The 18,886-nt window shown below is 46.0% G+C and overlaps 1 protein-coding gene across 1 annotated transcript in view; it reads left to right on the top strand.

The window, feature by feature from the left end:
• Positions 1–18,886, top strand: part of rab6ba (RAB6B, member RAS oncogene family a) — a 55,730-nt gene that overhangs the window by 21,930 nt on the left and 14,914 nt on the right. Inside the window, exons 2-5 of the mRNA XM_077015128.1 lie at positions 6,754–6,812; positions 15,559–15,612; positions 16,024–16,129; positions 16,968–17,079. Coding sequence (XP_076871243.1) covers positions 6,754–6,812; positions 15,559–15,612; positions 16,024–16,129; positions 16,968–17,079 — 331 coding nt within the window. The remainder of the gene's footprint in view (positions 1–6,753; positions 6,813–15,558; positions 15,613–16,023; positions 16,130–16,967; positions 17,080–18,886) is intronic.

Raw genomic sequence — 18,886 nt, 5'->3', positions numbered from 1 at the left:
TTTGCTCCTCCTACTGTTTACGTCTACACTCCGCAATGCTTCCAGGTCTAGTAAACTGGATTAACGCTTCTTATATAATTGTGGATTGCTGTGGCAACCTTCTTATTGCCCCTGGTTTAAGGACCGTGGAGGGCCACCTCCCTGTTCCCCCCCTCTGAATACCATGACACGTAGCGCAGTTAATAAATGACAGCTCCAAACAATTACACATTTGTGAAATGTGATTAGCAGCTAATACGGATGAATGCTTAATGACCCAGATCTGTGTCTTCCAGTCACTTCTCACTGTGCTGGTTTTTGAATTTTTTGCTTTTGCAATTAGCAAAGGCTTAGCATGCTTGCTATCACGCCAGAACAGTGGTTTGTGTGGAAGTTGAGTTCAGAGTTCCTCACGAGTGCCTGTTGTCTGCTCTTGTAGACGGTACCAGGCCTTTTCCGCTGACGATCCATACTGTGTGACACAGCAGTAAATTAAATGCATGTTTAGCAGTAATTGAATGCCAGAGAATATTAAAAATCTCACTGCATCCTCACGTTCTGAAATGAGTTAACTCAGTACTTTCATCAAGTGTCTGTGTTCTTTCTCACATTCATACATACACACTCTCTCTCTCTCTCTCTCTCTCTCTCTTCCCCTCTTTCTCTCTTTCTCTCTCACTCACACTCTCTCTCTCTCTCTGAGCACAGACCTTCAGCAAAAGCACTCTCATGATGCACATGGGATTTTTTACCTCGCCCTGGAGTCAGTTATGACTGCATGACTTTGATGCAGACATACGGTTTTCTGCCTGGAACGGGTGTTAATTCACTGTCACTGGTGGGCTTTCTTAACATAATGTCTGCTAGTTTAGCTAAGACATTAGACTGGTTTATGCGCCTGACTCTTGCGCAGATGTTTCTGTGGCTGTAAACGGGTGCTATCTATCTCCAACACAGAGACATTGATTTTTAGCGGTCTTCTCTCCCTGGGGGAAATTGCTTTCTCCTATCTGGGTCACTCTTCTAGATACCATCAAACTTTCCTTTCCATTTTTCTAAGGTAACAAACGACAGGGCTGGTCATTTAGCTGAACTCTAATTGGATTCGGGGCTCTCAGACTTCCAGCTCAGACATACTGTACAAATGGGACATGCACACACACACATGTCCATCCACATTGCTGCGAGTGCTACGGTGCGAGTCTCCTCCCCCCTGCTCTCCAAGTGCCTCATCCAGCCTGCTGGTCTTGATCCTGCCTGGTAGCTGAAACGTTACCCATGATCAACAGCAGAGACAGAAAAGTAGGCTACTGCTCCCAGACGCTCTGGGATTTCACACATGACAGCAGTTAAGGATCAGTGAACATGAGACAGAAAGATACAAAGAAAGAGAGAGGAGAATGGAAGCAAGAGGGGGGCAAGAGTGAAAGGAGAAGAGAGAGAGATGGGGAGAGAGAGAGGGAAGAGGAGGGGGAAGAGAGAGATGGGGAGAGAGGGAGGGGGGTGAGAGAGAGAGAGAGAGAGAGAGAGAGAGCATGCATGTAGAGTGCTCAGTGAGTTCTGGCTCAGTGACAGGCTGACAGCAGTGCCAGATGAAGAGGTGGGGGTTCTCCATCACCTCCACCTTTCCATCCTGTGCACCTCCAGCTCCGTACACCACAGGGTCCTTAAAGTCTGACTGAAGAGCCTCTCTGCCTAACGGGCCAGTAATTGTGCCCCGTGCTTTTTTATGTGATCCATCGCCTGCAGAGGCACACTAAAGTACGGGCTGAGCCAACGCACTGGGGACAGTGAGAGATGAACAGAGCGTCGCCATGGAGCTGTCTCCATGGATACGTCTGAGACTTGCTTGGTTTTTTGGTTTTCTTGTCAGGGAATCTTCTGTGTCCTGTCATGGTACTGCAGTTACGTTTACGTGGCAATTGTGCTTTAGGAATGTCTTCCTTAACTGCAAATCTCTCTGGCTCACACCTCAGTCCTAAACCTTCGACTTCATTAATCACTGGCAGCCTTAGAGTGACCCTGTGTTTCCAAACATGCACAGATATTGATAAATGAGAGGAGGATGATTAGCATAATTGCTAATTACCATTCTTAAATGGCATCCTTCCTGGCAGATACAGGAACAAAAAGAAGGCCCAAATTAAGTTAATTACTCAGGCTGATAAGTGCCCCTCTCCATAGTGTCTCATAATTATTATTGCAGTGAGAGTATTTCCTGCAGCTGTCTGCTGACTCTCTTTAGTCACTTCGGACTGGATGTGTTAACAGGACTGATATGTGCTAAGCCGGAGGAACCGTTGTGGTCGGGTCCCTGAGAGAGTTCAGATGCTGTGAATGCCGCACATTTGCTGTTTCATCAGTTTGGGGTTAAACCTGATTTTTTAAATGAAGTCTTCATGTCTGCAGGGACGCCTGAGACAGAAGCCTAACCTGTTACATAACGTAACTCAGCAGAACACATCAAACCATTTCACACGCCTAGCAAAGATAGGGGGGTTCTTTGAACGCTCCATCCACAGGACTGGACCTGCTTGTTAAGTATGCACTGGTCAGGGGTGCAGTCTGGACCCGTGACTGTGGCACACTGTCCACTCAAAACTGACCACTTATTTATAGCTCATAAAAGAATTACTGATTGTGCTTGTGCGCTCAGATCAGTGAGATGTTAATAAGATGATGAATGTGTGCGGTGTTGTTGCAGGAAATTCTTCGCTGGGTGCCAGAGGTGGTCTGGGTCAGCCAGATGGCCTTTGTCTGGATGTTTTAGCAGAGCGATGTCTCCTTCAGGCTGTTACTCCTACCTATCTCCAAACTGACTGACATAATCACCTCTTATTATGAGGGTTTAACCAAGTATCAGATAGGGGGCGGATTTAGGGAGTCTGCGCATATGCGTATGACTTTAATGAGCCAGAATGAGGCAGATCTCTGCCAGGTTCCTCATCCAGGCTGAACCCAGCATGAAGGTCACCTCCATTTTACTTCCATGAGCCCCAAAAACATGTGACACCACAGGATCCATCTTCTTCACTATATCATATACAAGGATGTCTCTTAACAATACTAATCAGTTATACAATCCTCTATAAATTACAAAAACTCAAGTCCCAACAAATATGTTATTAGTTTACAGAAAATTTATGTTTCCTGCATTTCTCATTTAACCCATTTTATATCCAAATATCCTGCATTACGTTTAATATATAGAAAAAATGCTCAAACAATGGCGAGTTTTGCTGGTGATACTTGGCAAGCACTCCCCTGTGTGGGCCACAAATGTGGAGCCTTTAGGAGACCACAGGTGAGGATGACAACACAGGCTTAGCAAAGCAAAACTGGCAGATAAATAAACAGTATTAAAGCACTTCTAGCTTGAAAGAATGTTCTGGGCACCTTGGGTTCTGGCTCTAACACTCCACAGCTTTGTGAAGAGAACAAATGTTCCACTGAGATGGATGTAAATAACACATTTAACTGTCGACACTGTAGACAATGATGAAATAACAATAAGAAAACAGCAAGACAAATGAAGGGATTGTATGTTTCATTACCAATGCGAAACAGCACATGATGTGGGTGTTTAAACAGTAAGCTTTGTGTTGTAGTTATTGATATGGTGAATGAGATGTGTCTCGGGAATGTCCTCATGTGTCTCGGGTGTGTCCTCATGTGTCTTGGGTGTGTCCTCATGTGTCTCAGGTGTGTCCTCATGTGTCTCGGGTGTGTCCTCGCCTGCAGTAACGGTCCTGTGATGGCCTTCCTATTATCTTGAAACCTCTACTCTTTCTCCAGTAGCTTTGCGTGGTATGCTTTTTTGTATATGTACTTTCCTTAGAAAACTGTTGCTTGGTAACTGATACATTGGTTTGAGGTCATATATTAGGATGAGTTTATAGGCCCACTATGTTGTAAGAATAAGCTAGCTGACATGGATGGTTGGAGTTCAGAACTGCTCAGGCAAGCTGAATTTGTTTCCTGACGCTACACTGTCAGGCTGATAAATGGTCTTATACCCTCTGCTCCTCACATTGCTCAAACTGATTCTCTTTGCGAGCAAACTTTATTTCAGAAACATCTAATCCAACTAAAATCACAGATGCAGTGGAGCTTTAATATTACTCCATATTTTCTGACAAGAGAGTGAGTTCCCCTGGAGAGTTCCATGTGATGCAGTGGGAGAATCCCGGGAGAATCTCAGTGACGTGAGAACAAACCAGGGAATTGAATTCTTCTGCACACCGCTGGGTATCAGCAGGTGTCGGTCAGGAAGAGTTTGCACATGAGCTTGGCAACCTCGGACGAAATGATGGAATAATGGACTTTATTTGACGCCTATAGAGTACCTTGCTGCCTCTGGTGGTCACTAGAGAAACTGCATCTAAGGCTTTTGTGTACTTCACAAACCGCAGGAAGTTTTGGCTGTATTAATGTGTGACGACTTTGCAACCCATCATATTTCCAAATCTCAAACTTGAGTCTTAAATGGAAATCAATCATAACATTCGTGCTGCATCAAACGAGTTGGGAAAAGGCAAATATTGATCTGTTGTGAGTAGAACCGTCGTTTCAGAGTGACTTCACTGTCTCGTCCTCTCATTGTCGAAGAATCACTCAACCAGCCTACAACCCCCCCCCCCCCCCCCCCCCCCCCACACACACACACACACACACACACACACACACACACACACAAATACACCCCTCCCCCCCCGCCGCCCTGGGCATCCAAAGCCATTATCCAACGCTGCTTCACTAATGGCAGAGCTGGAGGGAGACTCCAACAAACAGGCAGAGTGAACATGTAATATGTCAGAGGAAATGTTAACCACTGAGTCCTGTACCCACTCTACCCTCTTCTGTCTGGCATCGGTGATTAACTGAAAAATGTCCTGTGCCCCCTGCTCTACCAAATGACACCGTATTAAATATTTATCAGGACTAAAATTAGCTGCCTTCTGAGCCACCATCCATCAGGAGGCCAATGAGAGCGCTTTGAGCCCACCGTCTCCATGACACTCAGGCTTAAGAGGCAAGACTAAGCTTAGGCCCCTCCCCTTTTAGTTGGCTTTCAGTCCAAAAAGGGTCTCATTTGCTCAGCTTCATTAAATGTCTATGGCTACTGCTGTGGTTTGTACTTTGATACAATAATGTATCTTAAATGTTAGCTGTTAGTATTATTTTTTATTTCTAATATATGGAGCCAAAACTTAATTGTCCATAATTCAGTGTGCTCGATACCTAGGGGCAGAGTTTGAGGTGTGTGATTTACTTGACATGTGGTCAGAAAGGCATCTGCCTGAGCTTTCCACCCCTCTGCCTCTCCGCTTCCTCTATTTCTTTTTTGATGAACCATTATCTCTCCACTGTGAGTGCCACACCCAGACAACACACACACACACACACACACACACACACACACACACACACACACACACACACACAAAAAGTGCTCACACCTGCTCCTCAGCCATCAGCTTCACCCTGTCCACACAGAAGATCAATAATTCTCCTTTGTTTGAAGGATGGCGAAGCTAAATTCATAATGCTGCATTTGCAGAGCAGCTTTCGACCTGGACCTGTGCGCAGTGTGTGTTTCCATCCCCCTCACTGTAAAACAGACACTATGTGCTGTCTAAAGGCAAATTAGCATTTAAATGACTTGTGACCCATAGCTGCCTGCCTTAGCTAACACACTGTGAAGTCCTGTTAGCGTTGGAAAATCCTCACCCCTTACTTAATCGGAAGTACTGAAATATATTTAAGCATTGTGTGTGTCTGTCTGTCTGTCTGTGCATACATCTGTGTGCACGTATCTGTGTTTGAATGCATTTATGTCTTCTCGCACAAGTGTGTATATATTTCCACAATTTCTAAAGGTTTGATTATTTCACCCCAAACACAATATTCACCTTTTCTGTGGCCCGGCTGTTCAGGGTATGGACCCCATGCTTATTAATGCTACTGTGAGGATGCACTTATATGCTTTTATGAGTTATAATTATTATTATATCATTATATGAGTTTGATCACTTGAAGCTATGAGCTTCAATCGTTAATAGCTTATCAGTTATTGTATATTTCTCAGACTTTATTATAAATCACATAAGTACATGTGAGCTTCCCCTTCCCCTGTCCTGTAGTAGGAACACCTGATTCGTACCAGGCACAGGAATGTTTAGGGTTTGTTTCCAACCATTCACCTGCGTCTCAGAAGGGATTTGGATCGTTATTGTGTGGTGTCTCCATGCCAACCTTTAGTTATAATAAATGTCATGGTGAGTGCAGAACTGTAATGGCTCCTCAATAATGATATGCTTTTTTGCTATATTAGTGTCACAAAAATGTTATTGTGTAAATATTGGTTTTCATGACATTTGAAAAGGCAAAAAGTTGCTTTTTGCCATATATTTCAGTTACATTTCAGGATACAGGTGACAGGTTTATTACATCCATTATTATTCCCCTAGAGGAAAATGCTCTGCAATTGTTATTTATGCTTTAGTTTTTGTCCAACATAATGATTTAGCACCAGTCATCATTAATAACCATAATTAATAACTATAAAATGTAATTACCACATGTATGACATCACTAGCAGCTCTCTGCTCAGCCTCTGCTTCATTAATTGGGTCCCTCGGCAGTGGTGTGATTCATGGCAGGTTTCCCCCAAACCCCTCCGCCCGGTCCCGGGAGCAGCCCACATCCCCCGATCCTGTCTGCTTTTCACGGCCGCTGTAGTAACATCTCTCTCCCCTCTTTTGTCTCTTGCAGTGGGGAAGACATCTCTGATCACACGCTTCATGTATGACAGCTTTGACAACACGTACCAGGTAGGCAGGTGCAGGCGTGTTCCTCTTCCCGCCGCTGTCATTGTGTCATCCCGGTCGAACCCCGTCACCATCCTGCTACAGCACTCACTCAGACTGGGACTGGACCAGCAGAGGAGCCAGAGAGCACCCAGAGCACACTGTACCGCTCTCCTGAAGCCCAGAGTTAACACACTGTACCGCTCTCCTGAAGCCCAGAGTTAACACACTGTACCGCTCTCCTGAAGCCCAGAGTTAACACACTGTACCGCTCTCCTGAGAACCAGAGTTAACACACTGTACCGCTCTCCTGAGGCCCAGAGTTAACACACTGTACCGCTCTCCTGAGGCCCAGAGTTAACACACTGTACCGCTCTCCTGAGGCCCAGAGTTAACACACTGTACCGCTCTCCCGAGGCCCAGAGTTAACACACTGTACCGCTCTCCTGAGGCCCAGAGTTAACACACTGTACCGCTCTCTTGAGGCCCAGAGTTAACACACTGTACCGCTCTCTTGAGGCCCAGAGTTAACACACTGTACCACTCTCCTGAGGCCCAGAGTTAACACACTGTACCGCTCTCCTGAGGCCCAGAGTTAACACACTGTACCGCTCTCCTGAGGCCCAGAGTTAACACACTGTACCGCTCTCCTGAGGCCCAGAGTTAACACACTGTACCGCTCTCCTGAGGCCCAGAGTTAACACACTGTACCGCTCTACTGAGGCTCAGAGTGTGCATTACTGTACAGCTGACAAGGGAAAGGTAGGTCACTAATGCGATCTCCAGGGGGTAGGTCGGTCACTAAAGTGGTCTCCAGGGGGGTAGGTCACTAAAGCGGTCTCAAGCAGGTAGGTCACTAAAGCGGTCTCAAGTAGGTAGGTCACTAAAGCGGTCTCAAGCAGGTAGATCACTAAAGTGGTCTCCAGGGGGTAGGTCACTAAAGTGGTCTCCAGGGGGTAGGGCACTAAAGCGGTCTCCAGGGGGGTAGGTCACTAAAGCGGTCTCCAGGGGGTAGGTCACTAAAGTGGTCTCAAGCAGGTAGGTCACTAAAGTGGTTTCAAGCAGGTAGGTCACTAAAGCGGTCTCAAGCAGGTAGGTCACTAAAGTGGTCTCCAGGGGGTAGGTCACTAAAGTGGTCTCCAGGGGGTAGGGCACTAAAGCTGTCTCCAGGGGGGTAGGTCACTAAAGCGGTCTCCAGGGGGTAGGTCACTAAAGCGGTCTCAAGCAGGTAGGTCACTAAAGTGGTTTCAAGCAGGTAGGTCACTAAAGCGGTCTCAAGCAGGTAGGTCACTAAAGTGGTCTCCAGGGGGGTAGGTCACTAAAGCAGTCTCAAGCAGGTAGGTCACTAGAGCGGTCTCAAGCAGGTAGGTCACTAAAGCGGTCTCAAGCAGGTAGGTCACTAAAGTGGTCTCCAGGGGGCTGCCGTCTCTCTCAGCTTCATATTTCTAATTAAATCTAAAAATGAACTTGCCAGGTGAAGAGGAAGGAACTTATATTAGCTACTGCTGTGACATATTATTCAAGATGGATGTGTTGTTTATATTTGTGTGTGTCTGCGTGTATGTGTACAAGCGAGAGGAGTAGCAGAGAAATGTGTCCCCAATCTTACTGTCAAAAATCTCTTGTTTTGTGATACAGTGGAAGAGCTTCAATATGTGTATGTGCACACATATGTGTGTGTGCATTATATGGACATCTGAAAAGGAGATCTGACACCGATCCAACTCTCCCTTCTCCTCTCTCCTCCTCTCTGCTCTGCTCACTGTCTTGCTATTTGTTCTTTTTTTCTTTTTCTTGCTCTTTCTTTCTTGTTCCCTCTCTCTCTCTCTCTCTCTCTCTCTCTCTCTCTCTCTCTGTGAATGTAGATAGGCTTCCTATAAGAGAATAATGCATGAACAGGAGTTTTGGAGAAAGTGCTGATTATGGGTCGTATCAAAGGGAATGTTCTACAAGAGTGGCCTGAAATTATTAATGTGCTGTCTTTGTTAGAGGAGTATTGTGAGCGGTACAGTAAACCCAACCCTGAGTCTCTTCAGTCCACACTTTGGCTGGCAGTCCTTATCCTATTATATGTAGACGTAATCCAAGCCGGTGCCTGTCTCCTACGCTGCATACAGCTCTGTCAAACACCTCCCCCATCGTAACAGGCAGCGTGGAAGAGGGTGATCCGCTGTGTCACGACACGAGTGTCTCCGCTCAGCTACGTGCCGCAGTGATAAAGCCTTGCGCTGTAATGAGCTTACACGAGCGCTTTGTGAACCCGTTTCTGGTGGAGTGCCGACTTGGGGCTGATGGGATGTAGCTGCTGCGATGCCTGTCTGCTGCCCCTCTAATCACAGAGTCAGCCCAGGGTTCACAGCCCAGGCACACAGGCCTGCTGAAGCTCTCCTCCACTTTAATACCTGTTATTATAATTGAGTTTATTCATGCTCCGACGCCCACGGCTGTGCTAGTTGTTGTATTGTGGGAGATCTCTCATGAGAGAGGGTGTGGGGAGAACGCAGGAAGCTGTGGAGAAGCTATCATCCTTCTGTGTGATAACTCCTCAATGTCCTCAGTCACGCTGTTACGGTGTGTATTACCGCATTCCCTTTAGAAATGAAACCCTAGCAGTCATGTGACCCTGCTTGCTCTTGTCGGTGTAGAATAAATGAGTGTTGTGGAGTATCCACACCAGTGTCTGTTACTACCTGGTGTCCATGCTAACTCCACGCATCGCAGTTACCCAGAAGCCCCAGTTCCTCAGTCCGGGTAAAAGGTATGACAATGCACAGTGTAATATGAGGAGTATGTGGATTAGAATGTTTGTGTGCTATTTGAGTCCTGAATGATTCAGTCAAGATCTCTTAATTAAACTGAACAGACCCTAAATTGACTTTGAGCATCTGTAGGTTCTGTAGGAATCTGTAGGTTGTGTTGGCTTTAGATGTCAGTGATATGGCACTCATAGTCCCGAGAAACCACGAAGAAAAGGATAATGAGGTGTTATTCACACTGCAGTATGATCACGCACAGCCTTAGCCTCTCAGACCATGAAGCTAGCAGAATTTCTGATGTAAAAGGCTGTTGTGCTGCAATGGCGACAGCAAGCATCCGTGCAGACATCATTAAAAAACACTGGAACTATGGGAGAAGGATGTGAAACTGTAGAATAAAATCTTTCAGACTAAGAAATTCAGAAATTTGCCTTTGTAATCTACTTTTTCTGAATATTTTGCTCCGTCACTGTTGTTCAGAGGCAGTACAGCCCTGGAAATAGAACCCTCCTCCAGTTGGTTGGGCTGTGATGCACCCTAGACACCACCCAGGCCTACATTTACATATTTTTGAATAAGCTTGAATCAGCAAATAGAGACTGACCTTAAGAAGTCACGCCTTTGTCCTTTCTGATGCTGTATGCCAGTGGAACCAGAAGAGCAAAGAAAATCAGACACCAGGCATCAGACTCTTGTCAGCTGTTCGTCTGTCTGAGTCATACAAATCAGGAGGCACATCTGCATATTAACACTGGAGACAAATGTGAGAACAGTGAGACATGTGAGTGGGATGTGGCCATTTAAAACGAAGCCTCTACTCCACTTCTGTCCACCAGCACTGGATAATACTCTGGATTCTGCTATTGGTGTGTGTGTGTGTGAGCGTGCGTGCGTGCGTGCGTGCGTGCGTGTGTGTGTGAGCGTGTGAGCACCTGTGCGTGAGCGTGTGTGTGTGTGTGTGAGCGTGTGTGTGTGAGCACCTGTGCGTGAGCGTGTGTGTGTGTGAGCGTGTGAGCACCTGTGCGTGAGCGTGTGTGTGTGTGTGTGTGTGTGTGAGCGTGTGTGTGCATGTGTGTGTGAGCACCTGTGCGTGAGCGTGTGTGTGAGCGTGTGTGTGTGAGCACCTGTGCGTGAGCGTGTGTGTGTGTGTGTGTGTGTGAGCGTGTGAGCACCTGTGCGTGAGCGTGTGTGTGTGTGTGTGTGTGTGTGAGCGTGTGTGTGCATGTGTGTGTGAGCACCTGTGCGTGTGCGTGTGTGTGTGTGTGAGCATGTGTGTGTGAGCATGTGTGTGTATGAGCGTGTATGATCATGTGAGCGTGTGTGTGCGTGTGTGAGCATGTGTGTGAGCACCTGTGCATATGCGTGAGCGTGTGAGCGTGTTTGTGTATGAGCATGTGTGTGTGTGTGTGTGTGAGCGTGTGTGTGCGTGTGTGAGCGTGTGTGTGAGCACCTGTGCGTGCGTGTGTGTGTGTGTGTGTGTGTGTGTGTGTGTGTGTGTAATTTGGCTTCTGTGGTCTGTTTGCTTGGTGAAGTGTAGTCTTCCTGGCTTGTGCTGGGACCCCCTCTGTGTGCGTATCTTGTGGCTGCTAATGAATGACTACTGAGTAGAGGCGGCTGTGTTTGGTGCACTGGCCTGTGGTTCCCCTGGGCCTCACACAGACAATACTGGGGCTGACATGGACCAGAGGCCTTCAGTGTTCCTTCACCACTCTAGCTAGGGGGACGTGTAGTGTTCTCACATTAGCACTGTACTCCAGATGGCTGGAGTTGTTTACTTCTACACGCAGGACAAGCACATGAGGGCACAAATGTGATAATGTGAGGAGAAGGGAGGAGCGGAGGTCAGATAGAACCGGAGTTCAGAGTTCAGAGGTGGGTGGAGAGAGGGGCAGTGGATGCCACATCTGCACCAACCACAGAGGGAGTGGTGCAGCACGGCCGATTCTAGCATTCTGCAGTAGGCGGGCATAAATAACTGGCTGTGATAGGCTGCAGTGAGAGGCTGGGGCAGGCTGCCATAGGGCCTGTAGGACAGGCTCCGCCCATCAGGCTGTTACTCACTCACTGCTCATCTCTGGTTCCTGCACGACAGGCTCCACCCATCAGGCTGTTTCTCACTCACTGCTCATCTCTGGTTCCTGCACGACAAGCTCCTCCCATCAGGCTGTTTCTCACTCACTGCTCATCTCTGGTTCCTCCATGACAAGCTCCGCCCATCAGGCTGTTTCTCACTCACTGCTCATCTCTGGTTCCTGCACGACAGGCTCCGCCCATCAGGCTGTTTCTCACTCACTGCTCATCTCTGATTCCTGCACGACAGGCTCCGCCCATCAGGCTGTTTCTCACTCACTGCTCATCTCTGGTTCCTGCACGACAGGCTCCGCCCTCACTATGCACACAGTTAGAAACTATTAGAGCTTACACAGGCAATAACTGTTTTGCTTTTGGTTATGTTATTAATTTCAACTGTTACGTACAGATATGTTTGATATATATATATATATATATATATATATATATATATATATATATATATATATATATATATATATATATATATATATATATTTGCAATCAGCGAGCAGCCACACATCTGGTATAATTTACACAGGATTTTAGCTCCTGACTAAACAACATGCTGTGTAATTGCTTTATAAATTTTCGCAACCAAACAGCCTTTACAAACTAAAAGAGAAACCGCTCAGTGCTCATGGGATTCTCAGTGATGGAGTCTTAGTGGGAATTGTGTTAGACTAAGATCAGTAAGTGTTCCATAGATCCAATTTGAGACATCCCAGTTCCATTTAGCAGACCATTCCGGGCTCACGTGGGCCAATGATTCACACGTGAAACAGACCCAGGCTGGTGTGTAGGGGGAAGCGGCACTATGTGTGAAATATGTGTAAACATGCTTGAGCCTTTGGGCCATCGATTAGAGGCCCGCATGCCTTTGAAGGGCCATCATTTCTGCAGTGTGATGTCATCCTCTGGTAGCTGCCCCTCTGAGCTTCTACAGTCCGTCAATAGCGTTTAATTAAATGCGTTGTGCTATTGTGGTGCAATTTGTCTTTAGACTTTGAGGGCTAACGATGCTAAATGACCAGTCTACCAGAGGCCCTGGTGACCTATGGATGCACGCTGTATGCAGGCACAAAGCTGTTTGAATGTTTAATAGTGATTGCTGAGCTGTGTCTGTGTTCTTTTGAGTCGAATTTGTGTCTGGGTATGACCATTACAGTCAGTAGATCTGGGTGAGTTGGAGAGGGTTTACACAGGGACTGCTTCAGGCAGCTTATGTCCATGTTTTAATTTCATTACATTCAAATGGAAAGATAAACGGAGAAACATTGGCCGCTGACGTTAGCATCCACACAGGCTTGCAGTCTTGGAGAAACAGGAGCTTTTTTCTTCTACTTAATTTTGCTTTTCATGGGGCTTAGCTGTGTGGTATGATTCATCCTCTCTTTCTCTCTCTCTCTCACTCTCTCTCACACACACACACATTATTTGTGTAGCTTTGTGTCTGTTTCTCTGGCCACTCCCCAGTCTGAAGGTTGTTCTCTGCCTGTGGTGCAAACTAGCAGCTCTTACTGGGTGGCACACACTGTATCTGGAGGCACTGAGACCTGATTGTTCATGTAGAGCTTGATTAATCGTTTCTAAGCTGTAGGTCTGAGTGTATGGACATGTAAGCAAGGTTATAGCATGTTACAAATGCATTTAAATAAGTTGAAGAAAACTGCTGTTCTTGGACTTTGTTCTTTTTTTAACCATACTAAACACAGCCAGGGACTTTCATAAATGCTTAGTATTTAAAAGCTTGTTGGAACAGGAACTTGCCTTTCCCTCCTGTTCCCAGTGTCCTTGTTTCCAGTCCTGGGAGGCGTGGGGGGGGGGGGGGGGTGTTCAGGGGGGGTTTCAGGGCAGTGGGTGTAGGAGATGGTACAGTGTAGGTCTCACAGCTGCACTCGGGGCTGTTTAATTATTGAAACATGTATGAATAATTTGTTCTAGATACGTTTATGCAAGCATCTCTCTTGCTGTGCAGGATTCTATATTTAACACACAAGGCTAAAGAGATAGAACAGATTTCTGTCTCTCTTTTTCTATGTCTCTATCTCGCTTTCTCTGTCTCCCTCTGTTTCTCTCTATCTCTCTCTCTCTCTCTCGCTCACTCTGTCTCACTCATCCTTCTCTGTCTCTCATTTCCTCATTCTTCAAAGAGATCAATACTTGTTTCTCTTATAGAAATCATACATTATAACCGATTGTGAAGCAGTAAGCATAAACCTCTCACTGATAAGTGGAATACATAGACAAATAGCTGCTGTTCAACTAGGAAAAATCATAGCGTCCCAAGTTTCAGTGGAGAGATAGAGGGATAGAGTGAAGGGGTAGAGTGATAGAATGGAAGGATAGAGTGATAATGTGATGGAATGGAGGTACAGTGTGAAAGTGGAGGCATAGAGTGATAGAATGGAGGGATAGAGTGATCGTGTGAAATAGCAGAAGGATAGAGTGGAGAGATACAGTGATAGTGGAGGGATAGAGTGATAGTGTGATTTAGTAAGGGGATCGTGGTTGGCATTGCCACAGAAACTGATTCGTGACCATGTTTCTGATCATCCAGCTGATCATCCAGGAACACATACACGATCACATATACAAACACAAACCTACACACATGCGCACACACACGAATATGTCCACTATGCATGTAGCATCATGCTATCCTAAATGGACTAAACAGACGTCAAACCCAGTACACATACAGATACATACAGGATCTAAGCATGATATCACAACTAGAGTTCTTGAAGAATTTCGAACTCCTCATGATTTGAAAGCTAGAGTTTAACCTCTACACACTTGCAGTACTACACACGACACACAATACAAACGGTTAAAGCAGTGGTCTGAACTCTGGCTGGTGTGAGTGGTGCTTTAGGGGTTGCGTGACGGTCATGATAGTCAGTGCAGTATACCTCATGTTGTTTGTTTTATTGTCTCTTTGTGTTTGAGAAGTGTTTATCTTATTGGAGCATGGCTCAGATTGTCATGCCACAGACCCTCAGATTCTCACCTGCAGGCTGGGATTAGAGTCCTGATCTGTCAGTCTTCATGGACCTTTCTCACAGCCTTGCCCGGTCCAGACAGACAGGGACTGCCCTCTGTCCAGACATGGACATAAGTGGTTATTAATCTGACAAATGATTATTAATCTAACAGTCTTGGAAGGATGATTACCTGCCTAATTGTTTGTTTAAATGTGATATTAGTCTTACACTGATTCAGTGGCCCGTGGGTTCCTGCTGGTGCCTATTGTGTACTGTTGTTCCTGGATGGTCAAAGCTTTGGTGACATTAACTGGACCTCATGTTCCCCAGACCTGAATCCAGTTGAAGCTCTAGAACATTATATATCAGTGTATCTGATACCACCAAGTAATGCCCCATAGTGTCCAGGAGGTCTGGGAGGAGATCCCCCTGGACACCATACACAGTCTCGTCAGGAGCCCTCATACATACAGGCACGTGGGGGCCATGCACAATACTGAGTCACATTAAGAGTTCCTGTGATCAAATTCACGCAGATTGGATCAGCCTGTGATTTGCAGTGTGTGTGTGTGTGTGTGTGTGTGTGTGTGTGTGTGTGTGTGTGTGTGTGTGTGTGTGTGTGTGTGTGTGTGTGTGTGTGTGTGTGTGTGTGTGTGTGTGTGTGTGTGTGTGTGTGTGTTCTGCAGCAGCATTAAAGGAGACTGCTGGGTGGAGACACCCCCACATCTGATATTCACCTCATTAGAGTGACGGGCGATGGAAAATGTCAGTTGATTTCAGTTTCTGACATTTTTTCAGAGCCCAGAACCATGTTCACGGGCTGCTAAGTGTGTGCTGTCTTCAGAAGAAGAAATTCTTTCAGAATTTGGCTTCATGATGTCTGTGTCATGTGTAATTGGCCTGAGTGATGGTATTAGTCTTTGCTTACAGCAGTGATGTTTGCTTGTTCTCTTGCAGGCGACGATTGGAATAGACTTTCTATCAAAAACCATGTATCTGGAGGACAGGACGGTAAGACTCCCCATATCACTTAGTCTTTCACACTCTGCACACTTTTGATCACTTGATCAGTTCAGCTGTCTGCATGAAAAAACAGGACCAAGAAACCTCTGCTTTACTCTTACATGAATTGGTTTTAATAGGATATGCATGAATAGGAAGTAATATTATATGACATACATGACATTATGTAATGTAAATGATATAGGCAGGTCTGTTATAACCATCTGCTATAAAAAAGATAAAACATCTGTTATATTGTTATACTGTTATACTGCATGAAAATGTGCAACCTGGATGTGAATTTTACAGAACTTAAGACCTTCTGTGTCAAGTCTTATATACTGCCGGCCATTGTGTGTGGGTGTGTGTGTGTGTTGTGACCTGTGTCTGATGGAGTTTACCTTGTGGGTGGTGCTGCAGGTGAGGTTGCAGCTGTGGGACACAGCAGGACAGGAGCGCTTCAGGAGCCTCATTCCCAGCTACATCCGTGACTCCACCGTGGCCGTGGTGGTGTATGACATTACGAGTGAGTGGCATTTTTACACATTCACGCATGCATACACACCCACACACACACAAATTGCTGAAACACTACATGGTAAACAAAACGTTCTTGCTATGACATCCTCTGCAGTAAATGAATAAATCAGACCAAACTGACTGATCCACTCATCTCAACCCCTCTAACTAAATCAAATCGGCTCCAGAGTTCAGCTGCTGACGTGCTGTTATGACAACACAGCATCACTGCATCTTCATCCTTGTTCAGACATAAACAGAAGAGCCGTGTAGGTTCAGGCCCGGAACAAGCTGCTTGCTTTTATTCTACCCAATAAAAGCATGACAGGTTTATTGTCTCCACATCCCTCCCATGGTCATCGAAGACTACAGTATGTTGAGTTTTTAATGCACAGTGCAACATGGTGGCTTTCTTATGGTGGCCTTGGGGGGGGAGGAATAGCAAAGTGTCATTTTATAGGCTAAATACCCCTGAGACAGAGAGGAAGTTTGACCTTGAAACAGAAGGAAGGCGGTTAATTCCCATCTCGGATGAAATGGAGGCTTTGATCTTAATATTACAGTGACACAGTCTCATCTATCTGTGGTTAAGTTTCCACAAGAAAAATGCAGTAACTGTCATGATTTTTTTTGAACAACACAGTTTTCATCTTTTGGTGGAGATGAGGTATCGGGTAATCCAACATCTAATCACCAAGAGAATGTAATTTCACTTTCATCCTTCCTGTAGTCTTCTTCTAGCCACCATTATGGAGAGAAACTGTAAGTAACATGAGTTTTAAAGCTCTGCTAAATCCAGTCCTCCCTTGTCTCTCTTTCTCTGTACTTGTTCGTCTTCTTCTCAGATGTGAATTCATTCCAGCAGACCTCCAAATGGATTGATGATGTCAGAACGGAGCGAGGCAGCGACGTGATCATCATGCTCGTGGGCAATAAGACAGATCTTGCTGATAAGAGGTCAGTCCTGCCTTTCCCTACGGTTTTGCTGGGCCTCTATCTAATGATGCCTCCTGGGTTCCTCAGCCTCATCGTGAAGAAGCAAGCTAAGAGAACCACTGGAAGAAGAACCCCTGATGTGTGGATGTAGGGCAGCATGTAGCAGCAGACTCCACCACAATCCAGGGGGGCAGTCATGGTCCTGTGGTAGGGAACTGGTCTTGTGACCGGAGGGTCGTGGGTTCGATTCCCAGATCTGAGGCCATGACTGAGGTGCCCTTGAGCAAGACACCTAACCCCAACTGGGCTAGGGCTGTCCACCGCTCTGGGCATGTGTGCACCACAGCCCCCTAGTAATCACTAGTGTGTGTTTGTGTTCTAATTGCACAGATGGGTAAATGCGGAGGACAAATTTCAATTGGGGTAAATTGTGTAAATTCACAGTTGACAAATATGGCACATTTCACGTTTCATTGCCTCAATCTCCACCACAATCTACAATCTCCACCACAGTCTTCAATCTCCACCACAATCCTCAATCTTGGTTTATCTGTCTATGGTTATTTGTGCTTCTTGGTATAAGTTTCAATTCCTGTTTAAGTTAGCCTGTTTAATTGAAATACTAGGTAATGGCATTGATTCGTGTAGTTTAGTAACAGTCTGGTTCAAGGGTATCTTGAATTCTGACTTATCTCCAGGACTGTCTAGGATGCATTCAGTGAACAGACGCATTCAGTGGATAATAGCGTCTGGTAAATGCCCTAAATGTAAATGTAAATGTACTATGGGTTCTGTAGTGTCTAGGGTGATCAATGCATCATGACTCTACAAAACACTAAAGAGCCTCATGTGAAAAGCTAGACACCCTGGGTTTGTTTTTCTGTACATTTGTGCACACCAAGGACACTTAGCAAATGAGTGTTAAGGAGTCGGTCATCTTTGCATATATGCCAATGCTACTTGGTTCGTATGCAGTATTCATGTATTGCAGAATGGAAAGAGTGTGGTGTTCAATAGACTAGAATGGCATCTGGTTTCCAAGAGGTTCAGATCATTATTTCAGATTCTGGCAGGGGATTTGATACTGGCGCTGGTTCTGGCCGTTAAATCAGCATATAGGAGCAGGGGAGGGCAGCAGAAGGCAGACTGAGAGAGGTCACATGGCCGTGTCTTGAGTGCGTCTGCCCCCTGGTGGCCACTCTGGTGGTGGCGATCATGATTTTGGCAAACATGATTTGTTGACCTCGGGGGCCGGTACAAATTCATTAAAGGGCCGAATCTAGCCCTGGTGCACACTGTTCCGCAGACATTTTAAACATCCGGGGCTTATGCAAAACGAACAAGCATTAAAACGACAGGCTTAAAAAGGTTCATTTCTTCCAATTGCCTCCTGCCTCCTGAGCCCGGGTGCTGGGAGCTGAACACGGGCCCTTGAGAGCTGATACACGCTCTTTCTGCACACACAACGCCTGTAGGACCAGGAGCTGATTTGAAAGGGCAGACCGTGAGGTTTCTAGTTTCCAGGGCTGGGTCAGTGTGGACTTTCAGCTCTGACCAGTGTGACGGTGCAGCCATAGAAGATGTCCTGATGTCTCCTAGCGTCCTGGCAGCTTGAGACTTCCCAGCACCTATGCTGCATGTCTTTTCTGCCGCCCCCAGACAGCCAGCATACACAGTTCATCAACACCAAATATGCAGCGCTTCAGAAGACCATGTCTTCGTTGATGTCGCCCCCGAATCTCCTTTTGTGGTGATGTGAATGGGGTGAATCAGCTAATTTTGTCAGACATTAAGCTTGACTCTGGTACTTAAGCATAACCAAGCAGAA

This window comes from Brachyhypopomus gauderio, chromosome 8 (genome assembly GCF_052324685.1).
Source record: "Brachyhypopomus gauderio isolate BG-103 chromosome 8, BGAUD_0.2, whole genome shotgun sequence".
Classification (NCBI taxonomy): domain Eukaryota; kingdom Metazoa; phylum Chordata; class Actinopteri; order Gymnotiformes; family Hypopomidae; genus Brachyhypopomus; species Brachyhypopomus gauderio.
Note: the sequence above shows the minus strand (reverse complement) of the source record. Positions and strands in the feature narration are given on the sequence as shown.